This window comes from Falco rusticolus, chromosome 19 (genome assembly GCF_015220075.1).
Source record: "Falco rusticolus isolate bFalRus1 chromosome 19, bFalRus1.pri, whole genome shotgun sequence".
NCBI lineage: Eukaryota > Metazoa > Chordata > Aves > Falconiformes > Falconidae > Falco > Falco rusticolus.
The window spans coordinates 4,988,010-5,003,112 of NC_051205.1; the positions used below are offsets into that span (position 1 = coordinate 4,988,010).

A 15,103-nucleotide genomic window follows, 5' to 3' on the forward strand; every position below is an offset into this window, starting at 1 on the left:
GAGGGGGGGGAAGACCCCACACCGGGTGGGGGGAGGGGAGGGGGGACACCCCACATCGGGGGGGTGGGGGGAGGGGAGGGGGGGGGTCCGCGCCGCCCCGCACGCGCCCGCCGGAGGAAACGGGGCCGCGGCGGTTTCGAGGCCCCCCCGGCCGGGCTGGGGGGGGGGGGGGGGGGCGGGGCGGGGGGCGGTGTGGGGGAGGGGCGGCGTGGGGGAGGGGCGGCCGCGTCCGACGCTTTGTTATTTTGTTATCGACGCCGGCGGGAGGGGGGGCGGGGGGGGGCCTTGAAACGGCCGGCGGCCGTGGATTGGCCGGGCGGCGCGAGGGGGCGGGGCCGCGATTGGCGATTGGCCGGGCGGGCGGGGGGCGGGGCAGGGACCGTGTTTACCTCGGACGGGCCGCGGGGAGCGCGGGGGTGGGGCCGCCGCGGGACACGCCCCTGGGGGCGGGGCTTGGGCTCGCGGGGTGTGAAACCCTTCCCACTGCAATCCACGGCTGGGGTGAGATACCCCCCCGCTCCCAGTGCTCCCCCAGTGCTCCCCAGTTCCTCCCTGTGCCCCGTCCCGTTCCCAGTGCCCCCATGCCTCCCACTGTCCCCCCTAGTGCTCTCCCCATGCCTTCCAGTTCCTCCCAGTGCCTCCCAGTACCCCCCCCCAGTGCTCCCCCCATGCCTTCCAGTTCCTCCCAGTGCCCCCAGCGCTTCCTCCCTCTCTCTGCTCCACTTCGGCCCGCGGCCTAGACCCTCCCCCACCCCCCGCGACCCCAGAGTCGGGGATCGGGATCCCGGGGATCGGGGATCCGCTCCTGCCTGGGAAAATCTGGGACAAAAAAGGCGCATTTGGGGTTTTGAAGCTGGTTTTGAAATAAAAGAGGAAAAAACGCGGCGGGGGGGCCGTAACGGCGCGGGGGATCCGGGGGGGGGGGGGGGGGGCAAGTGCCACGCGCATCGCGATCGCTCCCCAGGTCCCCGGGAGCGGTGGGATGAGGGGGCGCTGCTGGCGGGGGGCGGATCCATGGGGATGCTCCAGGGATGCTCCTGGGACCGAGATGCTCCGGGGACGTTCCAGGGATCGGGATGCTCCGGGGATGCTCCAGGTTACCGGGATGCTCCTGGGATACTCCGGGGACACTCCAGGGATGCTCCGGGAACCGGGATGCTCCCGGGATGCTCCAGGGACGTTCCAGGAATACTCCAGGGACCAGGATGCTCCGGGGATGCTCTGGGGACCGGGATGCTCCTGGGATGCTCCAGGGAGGTTCCAGGGATACTCCAGGGACCGGGATGCTCCAGGGATGCTCCAGGAACTGGGATGCTCCCAGGATGCTCCTGGGATACTCTGGAGATGTTCCAGGGATACTCCAGGCACTGGGATGCTCTGGGGATGCTCCAGGGATGGGGATGCTCCGGGGATGCTCCGGGAACTGGGATGCTCCCAGGATGCTCCTGGGACATTCCAGGGATACTCTGGGGACCAGGATGCTCCGGGGATGCTCCAGGAATCAGGATGCTCTGGGGACCGGGATGCTCCAGGGATCCCCCCCAGCCCCCTGACACCCTGGAACCGGGGCAGCTCCAGGTCGTGTCATGCACCCCCCCACCCCCCATCCTGGGGCCGTCACTTCACCAAGACGCAAATAACCCCCCGGCGGGGCCCCCCTCATTAAGCGATGTTAATTGAATTCAGCTTCGTTTATGTCCAAAGATCCAAAGGAAATCTCCCGAATGCAGCCACCAAAAATAAATCCCGTGGATCAAACTTCCCTGCGAATCCCAGATGTGATCCCGGCACCTCTGAGGATCCACGGGATCCTGGATCTCCCGTGCACTCACCTTCGACCCAGCCACGCTGGCAGCGCTGTTGGAGGGTGGAAAAATTGGGAATATCCTGAATTCCTCTGGGAAAAGGCACCGGGAACAGTCTGGTGCTCCCATCAGGATTGGCGCCACGTACATGGAAACCAAAAGGCTTAATTGGGAAAAGATTTAATGAACCCAGCAGATTTAATTAAAGGAAAGGCAACATTTGGCATCTAAGACCATTCCCCATCCGGGGCTCGGGAAAATCGACCAAAATCCAAGGAAAGAGCGGAGGGGGTGGGGGATAAAAACCTTTTTCCCATGGAACAAGCGACAGGATGAGCAGAACCGGCCCCAGGTTGTGCTGGGGGAGGTTTACACCGGATTTTGGGAATTATTCCGTCACTGACAGGGTTAGGAAGCGCTGGGGGAGGTGGCGAAGCCGTCGTTCCTGGGGGTATCGGAAGGTGTCGGTGATCCTGAGGGATCTGCTCCCCGGTGGGCTCCGTGGATTTCGGTTACCGGTTGGATTCGATGGACTTAAAGGTCTTTTCCAACACCAAAATCCGGGATTTGATGGTTCCAGAACATGCGCGTCGCTGCCGGAGCCTGTTGACTTGAGGATCCGCTCCAGGAGGATCCCGGCAGCACCTGGAATGTCTGGGAACGCCGGAAAAAGAGCTCCGTGCCGCGGGAGAGGCCAGCGCAGGGCAGAGCCCGGCTGCCAAATGTGGGATTTTCATGGAATTCTGCAACAGCAGCTCCACCGTGGAGGTGGATACCAACCCCCAACCGGTGCCAGGCTGGGAAAAATGCCCGTGGGGAGGGGGCCATCCCGAGGGTGGGTGGGATGTGGGCAGGTTTGATGGGAAAACTGGCTGTAATTACTGGGGGACACACATAATCCTGTGTTCCTCTTGTCTTCCCATCACCGCTCCTCTCGATCCCCCCACTCCCCTCTACAGAATTTCCAGGAATGAATCTGCCCCTGCTCCATTTTCCAAGCCTGGAATTTTCCCCAAATTCTGAAAAAAACCCAAAACCCCCAAACATCACGGCAGATCTACCCATCAGGCAGGCGAAATCAGAATTGAAATTGGGAAAAACATCAGCGAATCCCTTCCCAGATCCAATCAACTATATGGGAGGGGGAAAAACAAAAAGTGGGGGAAAAAAAATTTGGGAAAACTTTTGAGGTCCCTCAAAGGTCCCCCTGGATCGGTGTCGTCGTGGTTTGGAGCCGGGATCTTCCCCTGCGGCTGATGCCAGGCGCCGGCTCTGCAGGTCTCACCACACACGGGATGGTCTGATCCCGCCACCCTGGGAAATCCCAGGAAATCCCAGGAAATCCCGGGCTCTGCTCACGCTCCCGAACCGCGTGGCTGGTCCCGCGCTCAGCTGGAGCAATGGAGGGGGGGTCCCTGCGGCACCGGGAGGATCCCACCGGAGCCGGCTCCATCCCTGCGGCCGCAGCAGCCGGAATCATCGGGCGACGGGTGCGTCGGCGTCCACGTTGTTGAGGAGGAAAAGTTCGGGATGGGCGGCAAATCCCAGGTGGCGCTGGAAGAGGCGAAGGACACGAGTTAGAGCTGGGAAAAGCTGGAGCCAGGCGGGTTTAACGAGGAGCTGAGGTTTAACGAAGCCCGAGCCGAGCAGGATTAACGAAGCCCAAGCTGAGCTCCCCGGCCCTATCCCACTCCCCGGCACTTTTCCACCTGCGGGACCCGAAGCTTTGGCGTTTCCCGGTTTTCCATCCTTCGGCTGTGGCGCCGCGGCAGCGTTAAAGCAACTTTTCCACGCGATGGTGAAATAAATCAGTATTTCAGCTCGCCTGAAAGCGGGGGACGGGGTTAACGGCGCTTAATTAATCCACAGGGAGCATCCCCATCACCACAGCACCAGCTTGTGCCACGCCTTCGTTAATTAGGGGTTATTAAGCAGACAGAGCTCGATGCAGCACAATTATTTCTATTTATTAATGAATCAACCCCCTGGAAGGGCTCCACCCAGGGCGACGCTCCAGAATAGCCGCGCGTTCCGCGGAGCATCCCCTCCGTTCGTTTCAATTAATTCCCTTCTTAATGTGAATTAGATTTCCGGTGCAGACGAGCCCGACCTGATGACACGGGTTGGTTAATTAAGAGAACAAGGTGGTCGTCCGTCTCCTGGGGACATCCCGCTGCGATTCCAGGTGGCGGAGCAGGGACTTACGGCGTTCCTCACCGGAGAGACACCGGCACCGCCGGGCTCGTGCCTCCCGGAGCATCGCGGCTTCCGAATTCCTGCCATCACCACCAGCCATGCCAGGAGAAGGACCCTGAGCACCCGCAGCGCCCAGCTCCTTCCCACGGGAGCGGGAACCAACGGTGATTTCTGGTCCTGAATTTCCGAAGCTGGAAGGAGGCAGGAGGCACTTTCCCGGAATATTTTGGAGCACGAGGGACAACGAGCTCATCCCTCCGACCTCCCACAGCTTTCTAAAATAAAAAGCTCCACACCGACGCGTGGTGCTGCTGCGGCTAAAGGAAAAGCTCTGGGGAAATCCGGAAAAAATGTTTTTATTTCCAGGATAGGGAATAGTTTGGCCAAGGAGGAAACAGCAGCCACGCAGCGCCGGGGTGTTAAAGCTGGTGACGAGCCAGCGGGGCAGGATGCGTGCGCCGGGTCGGAGCCATCGGGCATCTCCTCGGCGGGTACCGGCAGCGACGCGAGCGGCGCCCCCCAAAAACAGACCCCGGGAGCCAGGTGGGAAAAGTCTCATTATCCGGCTTTTAATTGCAACGGTCGTTTGTACAGAGGGGCTCGAGGGCTGATCCGGGGCGGGGAGGGAAAAATAAATCCAGCGCCACGAGGAGCGGAGGGATGAGAACTGGATCCCAGGGGCAGAGGGATGAGAACTGGATCCCAGGGGCAGAGGGATGAGAACTGGATCCCAGGGGCAGAGGGATGAGAACTGGATCCCAGGGGCAGAGGGATGAGAACTGGATCCCAAGGGGCAGAGGGATGAGAACTGGATCCCAGGGGCAGAGGAAGGAGAACTGGATCCCAGGGGCAGAGGGATGAGAACTGGATCCGAAGGGGCAGAGGGATGAGAACTGGATCCCAAGGGCAGAGGGATGAGAACTGGATCCCAGGGGCAGAGGAAGGAGAACTGGATCCCAAGGGGCAGAGGGATGAGAAGTGGATCCCAAGGGGCAGAGGGATGAGGACTGGATCCCAGGGGCAGAGGAAGGAGAAATGGATCCCAGGGGCAGAGGAAGGAGAACTGGATCCCAGAGACAGAGGGATGAGAACTGGATCCCAAGGGCAGAGGGATGAGAACTGGATCCCAGGGGCAGAGGGATGAGAACTGGATCCCAGGGGCAGAGGGATGAGAACTAGATCTGAAGGGCAGAGGGATGAGAACTGGATCCCAGGGGCAGAGGAATGAGAACTAGATCTGAAGGGCAGAGGGATGAGAAGTGGATCCCAGGGGCAGAGGGATGAGAACTGGATCCCAGGGGCAGAGGGATGAGAACTGGATCCCAGGGGCAGACGGATGAGAACTGGATCCCAAGGGGCAGAGGGATGAGAAGTGGATCCCAAGGGGCAGAGGGATGAGAAGTGGATCCCAGGGGCAGAGGGATGAGAACTGGATCCCAGGGGCAGAGGGATGAGAACTGGATCCCAGGGGCAGAGGAAGGAGAACTGGATCCCAGGGGCAGAGGAAGGAGAACTGGATCCCAGGGGCAGAGGGATGAGAACTGGATCCCAAGGGGCAGAGGGATGAGAACTAGATCTGAAGGGCAGAGGGATGAGAAGTGGATCCCAGGGGCAGAGGGATGAGAACTGGATCCCAAGGGGCAGAGGGATGAGAACTGGATCCGAAGGGCAGAGGAAGGAGAACTGGATCCCAGGGGCAGAGGGATGAGAACTGGATCCCAGGGGCAGAGGGATGAGAACTGGATCTGAAGGGGCAGAGGGATGAGAACTGGATCCCAAGGGCAGAGGGATGAGAACTGGATCCCAAGGGGCAGAGGGATGAGAACTGGATCCCAAGGGCAGAGGGATGAGAACTGGACCCCAGGGGCAGAGGGATGAGAAGTGGATCCCAAGGGGCAGAGGGATGAGGACTGGATCCCAGGGGCAGAGGAAGGAGAACTGGATCCCAGGGGCAGAGGAAGGAGAACTGGATCCCAGAGACAGAGGGATGAGAACTGGATCCCAAGGGGCAGAGGGATGAGAACTGGATCCCAGGGGCAGAGGGATGAGAACTGCATCCGAAGGGCAGAGGGATGAGAACTGGATCCCAGGGGCAGAGGGATGAGAACTGCATCCGAAGGGCAGAGGGATGAGAACTGGATCCCAGGGGCAGAGGAAGGAGAACTGGATCCCAGGGGCAGAGGAAGGAGAACTGGATCCCAGGGGCAGAGGGATGAGAACTGGATCCGAAGGGCAGAGGAAGGAGAACTGGATCCCAAGGGGCAGAGGGATGAGAACTGGATCCCAAGGGGCAGAGGGATGAGAACTGGATCCCAGGGGCAGAGGGATGAGAACTGGATCCCAGGGGCAGAGGGATGAGAACTGGATCCCAGGGGCAGAGGGATGAGAACTGGATCCCAGGGGCAGAGGGATGAGAACTGGATCCCAGGGGCAGAGGGATGAGAACTGGATCCCAGGGGCAGAGGGATGAGAACTGGATCCCAGGGGCAGGAGAACTGGATCCGGAGGCACTGCCCCCTCCAGAGGTGTCGCCACGGCCGAGCAGCCGGGATCCCCTCCGGCACCTCAAATCCCAAATCTCAGCACCGGGAAGATCGGTGGGATCGGTCCAGCGGGATCCCCCAGCATTTCCCACCGGCCGCGCACACACCGGCTTTTTCCACGCGGGAACAGGTGTAAAACCTGGGAGCGCCGCGCGGCCGGGCCCCCCCCGCTGGAATTGTTGCGTTTGATCGTTTGGAGCCCGGGGACGCTGGGGGTGGGCGCTGCCGCCCGCGGGGGCGAGCGAGCCGAGCTCAGCTGCTTGGGAAGGGCGGGAATCGCCTCACGGATCCTGCCCGGCATTAAACCGGAATTTTTCTGCCGAACTTTCTGAGTTTTGTCACCTGCACCTGGGTGGGCACGAGGGAATTCCCAAGAAATTCCCCCCCCCGAGCGAAGCCCGGAGCCTGCGGATCGTCCCTCTCCCGGGCTCCCAATGCCGCAGGGAGAGCGACTCCCTGGCCGGCACGGCCCCACCGCGGAGGACGGTGATGGATTTCCCGGGAAAACCTCGTGAACGATGAGGCTGGAGCCCACTGAGGACCCCCGGCTCTCCCACCCCAACCCCCGGCCCGGGCGCTGCGCCGGAGGGGGACTGCGATGCGCCAACGGGAGCGGAGCCCGATGCGGCGCCGGCACAGCCGGTGCTGAGCCCCCGCTGCGGGCATGAACCAGCCGGGCTCAGTCCGGAATCCACTGGGAATCTCCCGGCCATCCCACCCCGATCCACAAACTCAGTTTGGTGCGTCAAACCCCTTGGCGGAGCCGCGGCTGAGCGCGCCCCGGCCGGCTCCGGCTTCCAGCGGCTCCGGGAGGGGGAACCTGGGACCCCCCGGCCCAGCCCCCGACACCCCGGTTCTCATCACCCGAAAAGCGCCACGGGACCCCGACACCCACCGGGGCCGGGAGAAGCGTCGGACCTTTTTTAATGGCAGCAGCAAAACGTACCGGTGGCTACATCAGTCGCCTTCCAGGTGAAGGCATCTCCCAGAGAGATAATTAAAACTCATTAAGGGCTAACGAGGAGGGCCACGAGGTTTTGTAGTGAATTTAAAAGATCGGTAAATAAAACCGATCCCCCAGGAGAAGCCTCTTGGCATTCCCGGCCATCCCGAGCCACGCGCTGCGGGGGGTGTGGGAAGCAAAGTGTTTCCGTGAATCACATAAAATGGGAATAAATCCAGAAATCCATAAATACCCACGAACATCGCGCCCCGTTTCCTTTGCTGAGCACCAAAATCACGTGCCGGGGCCGGGGGGGGGTAAAGGACCCAAAGGACGATCCTGCCGCTGCGGTGTTGCGGCTTCACATCTCCCTGGCGGGGGGGGGGGGGGAGGGGGATCCACGCGGAATCGCGAGGATTTTCAAGTAAAAAAAATGAAAAAATGAGATGAGGCACGGCGGCGGCAGGGGAGGGAGGTCTGGATGTAGTGTCACCGCGCCGTGCCGGAGCAGCGTTGGGAATTCCCTAGCTTATTTTTCCGGATTTTCCAGTTTAAGCAACCGAGGAGCAACTACCCGGAGCAACTACCTGGAGCAACTACCTGGAGCAACTACCCGGAGCCTCAGTGTTTTTGCTACGTGGATGAAATCGCAGAGGGATGGAGCATCCCGGTTTTAGTGTAAAGACGGGAGGAAGCTGGAGGCGGAGGCCACCCGGGACACGGAGCTTCTCCGTGCCGCTTCCCTCCGCATCCCTGTCTGGAAAACGGGAAAGGCATCGCCCCACCCCCACCCCCCACCCCCCCCGCGGCGTGGTTCGAGGTGCTCAGCAAAGCAAACGGCCGCATTGGACCATCGCAGCAGCGAGACCCTTCCCCAAAACGTACATCCCAGGGGCTGTTGGTTTTGGTTTTTCCTGGTTTTCCAGGCGCGTGTCCCAGGGGAGTGCCCCGGCTCCGAGGGCTACTCGCTGAGTACGGCCGCCGCCGCTACTTAGCGGAGTGGGAAGGTGACTCCTCCGTCAGCAGGGTCCGGGTGACGCTTACCGTTTTCCCGCAGGCCAGGCAGGAGGCTCCCAGGGCGACCAGGCACAGCCAGCTCTGCAAGCAGGAACAGGCGCCCAGATCAGGGATCCCGCGGGATCGCGCAGGGAGACGGGGAGGGGTGATCCACCGAGGGGGGAGGGGGGCGCCCGGGGGGGGGAGGGATTGGCAGGGTGGTGGCACCTCAGGAGTCCTGGGTGACCATGCGGTGGTTGGTGACCAGTGGGGGTCCCTCAGGGTCTGTACTGGGACCAGTATGGCTGAACAGCTTTACTGGGGACACAGGGGATGGAGTGCGCCCGCGGGATGTTTGTGGATGACACGGAGCTGGGGGGGGTGGTACCCTGGGGGGAAGGGGACCACCCAGGGGGACCATGAGAGGCCGGGGGGGCGTCATGTGTCAGGTGCAAGGTCCTGCACTGGGGTGGGGGGATCCCCAGGGCGGGCACCGGCCGAGCGACGACGGATCGCCGCCCTGCGGAGAAGGACCTGGGGGTGACCCCGGCAGCGGGCGCTGGCCACCCAGAAAGCCAACTGTCCCCTGGGGCGCATTGCCGGGGGCGAGCGAGGGGGCTCTGCCCCGCTGAGACCCCCCCTGCAGCGCTGCCTCCCCCTCTGGGCGCCCCCGGCAGAAGGACGGGGACCTGCTGGAGCTGGTCCAGAGGCCACAGGGATGCTCGGAGGGCTGCAGCCCCCCTGCTGTGAGGGGAGCTGGGGGGGGTTCAGCCTGGAGAAGGCACCGGGGAGACCTTCTGGAGGCTTCCAGTGCCTGAAGGGGCTGGCAAGAAAGCTGGGGAGGGGCTTCTTACGGGGGTAGGGGGTGACAGGGCAGGGGGGGTGGCTTTAAACTGCAAGAGGGGAGATGTAGAGCAGCTGTTGGGAAGAAATTCTTTACTGTGGGGGCGGCGAGGCGCTGGCGCTGGGGAGCTGTGGGTGCCCCAGCCCTGGAAGGGTCCAAGGCCAGGTTGGACGGGGCTGGGAGCACCCTGGGCTGGTGGGGGGGGTCCCCCTGGCAGGGGGTTGGAACTGGGTGGTCTTTAAGGTCCCTTCCAACCCAAACCCTTCCGTGACTCCACGCTCATCCCACCCCTGGCAATACGCGGGCACGGCCAGAGGAACCTGCGTTATTCCAAGGTCTCCGTCAACCTTCCACCTGCTGCCACGTTAAACCGAGGCGGTTTTGGGGAAGAGCGAGCGAGGGAGGGTCAGAACCGCGGGGGAAGGGCTGCGTGGGTGGGCAGGCACGGGACAAAACCGCTTCCCACGCAAATGCGGCCACAAAAGCCTCAACTTCCACATCTGACCCTGCTGGTGACTCCCAGGGCTCTGAAACCCGACAGTCTTGATAGAACATCAAGAACCGTCGGTCTTGATAGAACATCAAGAACCGTCGGTCTTGATAGAAGAACAAGAAAAAACCCAAAATTCCTCCAGCTCATCCCACCTGCCGGGAGCCTGGGCATGACCCGGACTTACCAGATAGGCCACGAAGGACAGGTAGACCACGCTGAGAACCGCAGCGCCCACGTACAGAGCCATGTGGTTCAAGGACATGACGTAGGCCACCACGAAGTACATGTTGATGCTGCAGATCAGGAGGATCAGGAGGCCACCGCCGACCTTCCAGAACCTACCAGTTAAACCAGAGCGGAACAGGGTGAGGCGGAGGGACTCTAGGTCCTCCTAGACCTAGATGGTCCCCCCCTAGATGGGGGGGAGATGCTCTAGGTCCAGGTGAGGAGGTGAGGAGAGGACTGAAACACGTGCCCCGAGGCGAGCCACGCGCCATCTCCTGCTCAGAAGCGATTCCCTTGGCACTTACAATCCGTTGGCAAAATCGTTCATGACGCTGGGCAGGCTGGTGAACGTCAGGACCGGGATGAGGGCGAACGGCAGCTGGAAGAAGCAGGAAAAAAAAAAAAAAAAAAGTGGGAATCGCTGTGATGGTACGGGCAGGGAGGGACACCCGAGGCTCGCTCACACCCACCGCCTTGCCCCAAAGCTGCTCGTAAAATGAGTCCAAGTTTTCCCCCTGGAAATTTCTGAATTTCTGAAATTGCCAGAGGAATTCTGAAATTTCCAAAAGGAATTTTGGAGCCCGACTGATCCTCTCCACCCCCCACAGCCCATCAGCGTTTCCCGACAGCAACTCGCTCCACTCAGCTGCTCCTGCAAACCCCGAGAATCACGGAATCGCTGAGGTTGGAAAAGACCCTGAAGACCATCAGGTCCAACCGCTCATCCCCATGGAATCGCTGAGGTTGGGAAAGACCCTGAAGACCATCAGGTCCAACCGCTCATCCCCATGGAATCGCTGAGGTTGGGAAAGACCCTGAAGACCATCAGGTCCAACCACTCACCCCAGGCTGCCCAGCCCACGCTAAACCCTGTCCCCAAGCATCCTTGGAGACTTGGGCACCAGAAGCCGAAATATCCAGCGCCAGGTCCTTTTCCTGGGATCTGCCCCCCCACCGGGTGCTGCTGCTCACCTGGAGGCTCATGAGAACATTTAGGAAGTCGTTCATGCCCGTCAGGTGCTCGACGTCCTGGAAGATGGCGACGAAGAGGGTGGGAGTGATGGCGATCGAGCGGGTCAGCAGCACCCGGGCAAAGCGGGACCACCGCAGGTTCAGGAAGCCCTGCCGGAAAAATCCCGAGGAGCTGCCGGGTGGGCACAGCCGGGAGGCTCCCAGGGGCTCGGGGCAGGATTGGAAACCTCAGGGAGTTTTATGGAGCGAGAGCCGCGCGTCCAAGGAAGGGGAATCATCAGGAGGAGCTTTGAAGGCTGGGGAATATGGGAAGAGGGACGCGGGCAGCCGCTGAGCGCTAATTACCTCCATAACGAACTGCCCCGAGTATGTCCCTGTCATCGTGGAGCTCTGGCCGGCTGCCAGGATGCCGATGGCCCAGATGTAGAGCGCGGCGGGGCCGAAGTAACAGCCCAGAACGACGCCCTGCCGGAGAGTCACCGTGTCACCCCGCGGGGAAAGGGGACAGCGGGCGAATCCCCTCGTCACCGGCTCCGTCACGGGCACCGAGTGGGAAGGGAGGGAATAATCCATTGGAAGGAGAGGGAAAAGCATCCCCCGCGTCGGCAGCGGTTCAGGCAGCACCTCCCGGGCTGCAGCTTCAACCGAGCAGGCTCGGGATGGAAAATCTTTGTCCTGACCAAGCTGCTAAAAAGGGGGAGCAGCCAACGGGGGGGTCTGGGGTCAGCTCCGATGCACCCCCCTTAGCAAAGGGCTAATTCTGCTCAGCTCAAGGATCCTCGGGGATCTCCAGCTGGTTTTGGCGATCCTTTCACGGGTCGCCGCCTTTCCTACTCGCCGCTGGCCCAAACGAAGCAGCTCACTCACCCCCTTGTAGATATCCACCTGCAGCGTCTGGTTGTCACTGGGGAAGAGCGAGGAGTGGGGGCTGCTGGCGTTCCTGCAGACGTCGCTCTGCAACGGCAGCGAGGGGCAGGGGGGTGGGTTTGCTCAGTGAGGATGAGCAGAAAAGGCTGCACGGGGGGCAACCAGCGGGTGCTGGGGGTCCCAGGGTGCTGGCTGCCTCTTCAGACTGGTTTAAATGGAAATCGCCAGCACCCCTAGGCTTTTTTCCCCCGCTTTAGGCAGAGAATATCCTGAGCCAGGGGCAGGGACAAGGCCCGGAGCTGCCCCTCTGCCCACCCAGCCCCTGTTCTGCCCACCCAGCCCAGTTGTGCCCACCCAGCCCCCGTTCTGCCCACCCAGCCCCCGTTCTGCCCACCCAGCCCAGTTCTGCCCACCCAGCCCAGTTCTGCCCACCCAGCCCCCGTTCTGCCCACCCAGCCCAGTTCTGCCCACCCAGCCCCCGTTCTGCCCACCCAGCCCCCGTTCTGCCCACCCAGCCCCCGTTCTGCCCACCCAGCCCCAGTTCTGCCCACCCAGCCCCCGTTCTGCCCACCCAGCCCCAGTTCTGCCCACCCAGCCCCCGTTCTGCCCACCCAGCCCCAGTTCTGCCCACCCAGCCCCCGTTCTGCCCACCCAGCCCAGTTCCGCCCACCCAGCCCAGTACTGCCCACCCAGCCCCCGTTCTGCCCACCCAGCCCCCGTTCTGCCCACCCAGCCCCCGTTCTGCCCACCCAGCCCCCGTTCTGCCCACCCAGCCCCAGTTCTGCCCACCCAGCCCCAGTTCTGCCCACCCAGCCCCAGTTCTGCCCACCCAGCCCAGTACTGCCCACCCAGCCCCCGTTCTGCCCACCCAGCCCCCATTCTGCCCACCCAGCCCCCATTCTGCCCACCCAGCCCCCGTTCTGCCCACCCAGCCCCAGTTCTGCCCACCCAGCCCCAGTTCTGCCCACCCAGCCCCCGTTCTGCCCACCCAGCCCCAGTTCTGCCCACCCAGCCCCAATTCAGCGCCGCCGGTCCCCAGCCCCAGCTCACCACGTCCGCGTTGGTCTTTTCGAAGAAAGCCTCAGCGAAAACGGTCACGACGAAGATGTTAATGATGAAGGAGACGAAGAGGGCGATGCAGGACTCGATGAAGAAGTACTTGTTAGCTTCCTGGACTTCCCGCTTGTTCGCGCGGTTCACTTGCCGAGACTGAGCAGGGACGGTGACAACAGGAGGTGTCAGAAAGGGGAATTTGGGGCTGTGTGACTTACAGCTGTTAATTATATCGTGGTAAAGTGACGCCGGGCCACGGGCTGGAAGGAGAACGTGATGGAGGGAAGAAAAAGCCAACCCCCCCGTCTGCAGAACGAGCGATGGGTTTGCTCCATCCCCAGCGAAGGAAAAGCCGAATCCCTGAATTCCCAGCGCCTCCCAGCCCCCAGCATCCCCTTCCCGCACATGCTGCCCGCTGCAGCTGCTTACCTTGACCAAGGCGGAGTGCAGGTACATGTTGTGGGGCATGATCACGGCGCCCACGATGCCCACGGCTTGCTCCAGCTGCTCCGTGCCGCAGTTCTGGCAGTAGGGGATGAACAGCCCTTGCAGCAGCTTCTCCTGGCTGGGCTTTACCGTGATGTACTGGGCAGGGGGAGAAAAAAAAAAAGGGGGGGGGTTGTGGCATGAGGTGCGCTGCAGCCACCTAGGCTGCCTGCTTGAAGGTGCTCGAAAGCCAAAAAGTGGCAAATTTGGTAAAAACAAAACCACGGTGTGGCAACTGCCTGTTGTTGGATCAACTGGGGACGCTGTGCCAAAGCGTGTGCGCCCACCGGCACGCCGGGGGGGCAGCAGGCGACGGCCACACACTGCCAGCTTCAAATGTCCCGAATTTTAAGTGTCCAGCCCTGTGTCTCGGTGGCGTTTGGGCACAGGGGGGTGGGGGAGAGGGCACGGGTGGCCCAGGAGTGCCAGTGGGGACGCGGCCGGCAGGTACCTCGTAGCCAAACGTCAGAGCCATGATGGTGATCAGGAACCCGAAGAACGCCTCCAGCTTCCGCAAGCCTGCCAGACGAGCAAGGACCGTCAGCAAACTGAGAAAAGCTGAACCTCTGCTTTAGTTGCCCGAATCCAGAGGGAGAAATTACCGTATTTATCCAGGAAGAGAAAGACGAAGGTGTCCGCTATGGTGATGAGCACGCCGCCCCACAGCGGGATCCTGCGAGAGACACGCACGAGCAGACGTCACAAAACCCCTCGACCTCGTCCAGCAGCCACACCACCACCTCAGAGCCCCCAATTTATTTCTTTATTTCATTTTTAAAAAATTTTAATTTATATTTTTAAATTGAATTTTAATTAAAAAACTCTTTGGGGCTGGAATTGCCCCAGGGTTTGTTTGCAGCCTGAGATGACACACCGTTAAGTCGGTTTTTCGCACAAAGAGCTCAGGCAAGAGCTCCCGCCCCGAATCCCGAGAGCAAATCCCATGGTGATGCCGAGAATTATAGGCGTGAGTGTGATTTTTAATAGCTACTTGGTATCAAAATGCAATTTCCAGTCCTGTTAGCGTTTCCAGACTTCCTGGCTGGAAAGGACATCTTTCTGGTAGCTCTTTATTAGGGATATAACATAAAAGCCCAATTTTGGGGCGTCTCAGCTCAAATAAAAGCCAGCCCAGTTTTGGGGCGTCTCAGCTCCAGCTCAACTAAAAGCCAGCCCAATTTTGGGGCGTCTCAGTTATAGCTCAAATAAAAGCTAGCCCAATTTTGGGGCCTCAGCTCAAAAAAAAGCTAGCCCAATTTTGGGGCGTCTCAGCTCAAATAAAAGCCAGCCCCGTTTTGGGGCGTCTCAGTTACAGCTCAAATAAAAGCCAGCCCAATTTTGGGGCGTCTCAGCTCCAGCTCAAATAAAAGCCAGCCCAATTTTGGGACGTCTCAGTTATAGCTCAAATAAAAGCCAGCCCAATTTTGGGGCGTCTCAGTTATAGCTCAAATAAAAGCCAGCCCAATTTTGGGGCATCTCAGTTACAGCTGAAATAAAAGCCAGCCCAATTTTGGGGCGTCTCAGCTCAAATAAAAGCCAGCCCAATTTTGGGGTGTCTCAGCTCAAAAAAAAGCTAGCCCAATTTTGGGGTGTCTCAGCTCAAATAAAAGCCAGCCCAATTTTGGGGCGTCTCAGCTCAAAAAAAAGCTAGCCCAATTTTGGGGTGTCTCAGCTCAAATA

General features: G+C 60.9%; 1 protein-coding gene across 7 annotated transcripts in view; it reads right to left on the bottom strand.

Annotated features, from left to right (window-relative positions):
• Window positions 1-1,969: 1,969 nt before the first annotated feature.
• Window positions 1,970-15,103, bottom strand: part of SLC11A2 (solute carrier family 11 member 2) — a 28,889-nt gene continuing 15,755 nt past the window's right edge. For all 7 annotated transcript variants that reach the window (XM_037411718.1, XM_037411712.1, XM_037411713.1 and 4 more), the window contains 11 exons: window positions 14,026-14,096; window positions 13,875-13,942; window positions 13,367-13,522; window positions 12,935-13,093; window positions 11,885-11,971; window positions 11,363-11,482; window positions 11,018-11,167; window positions 10,351-10,424; window positions 10,005-10,158; window positions 8,532-8,585; window positions 1,970-3,359 (listed from right to left, as the gene is read on the bottom strand). In XM_037411718.1, coding sequence (XP_037267615.1) covers window positions 3,282-3,359; window positions 8,532-8,585; window positions 10,005-10,158; window positions 10,351-10,424; window positions 11,018-11,167; window positions 11,363-11,482; window positions 11,885-11,971; window positions 12,935-13,093; window positions 13,367-13,522; window positions 13,875-13,942; window positions 14,026-14,096 — 1,171 coding nt within the window. In that variant the 3' untranslated portion in view covers window positions 1,970-3,281. The remainder of the gene's footprint in view (window positions 3,360-8,531; window positions 8,586-10,004; window positions 10,159-10,350; window positions 10,425-11,017; window positions 11,168-11,362; window positions 11,483-11,884; window positions 11,972-12,934; window positions 13,094-13,366; window positions 13,523-13,874; window positions 13,943-14,025; window positions 14,097-15,103) is intronic.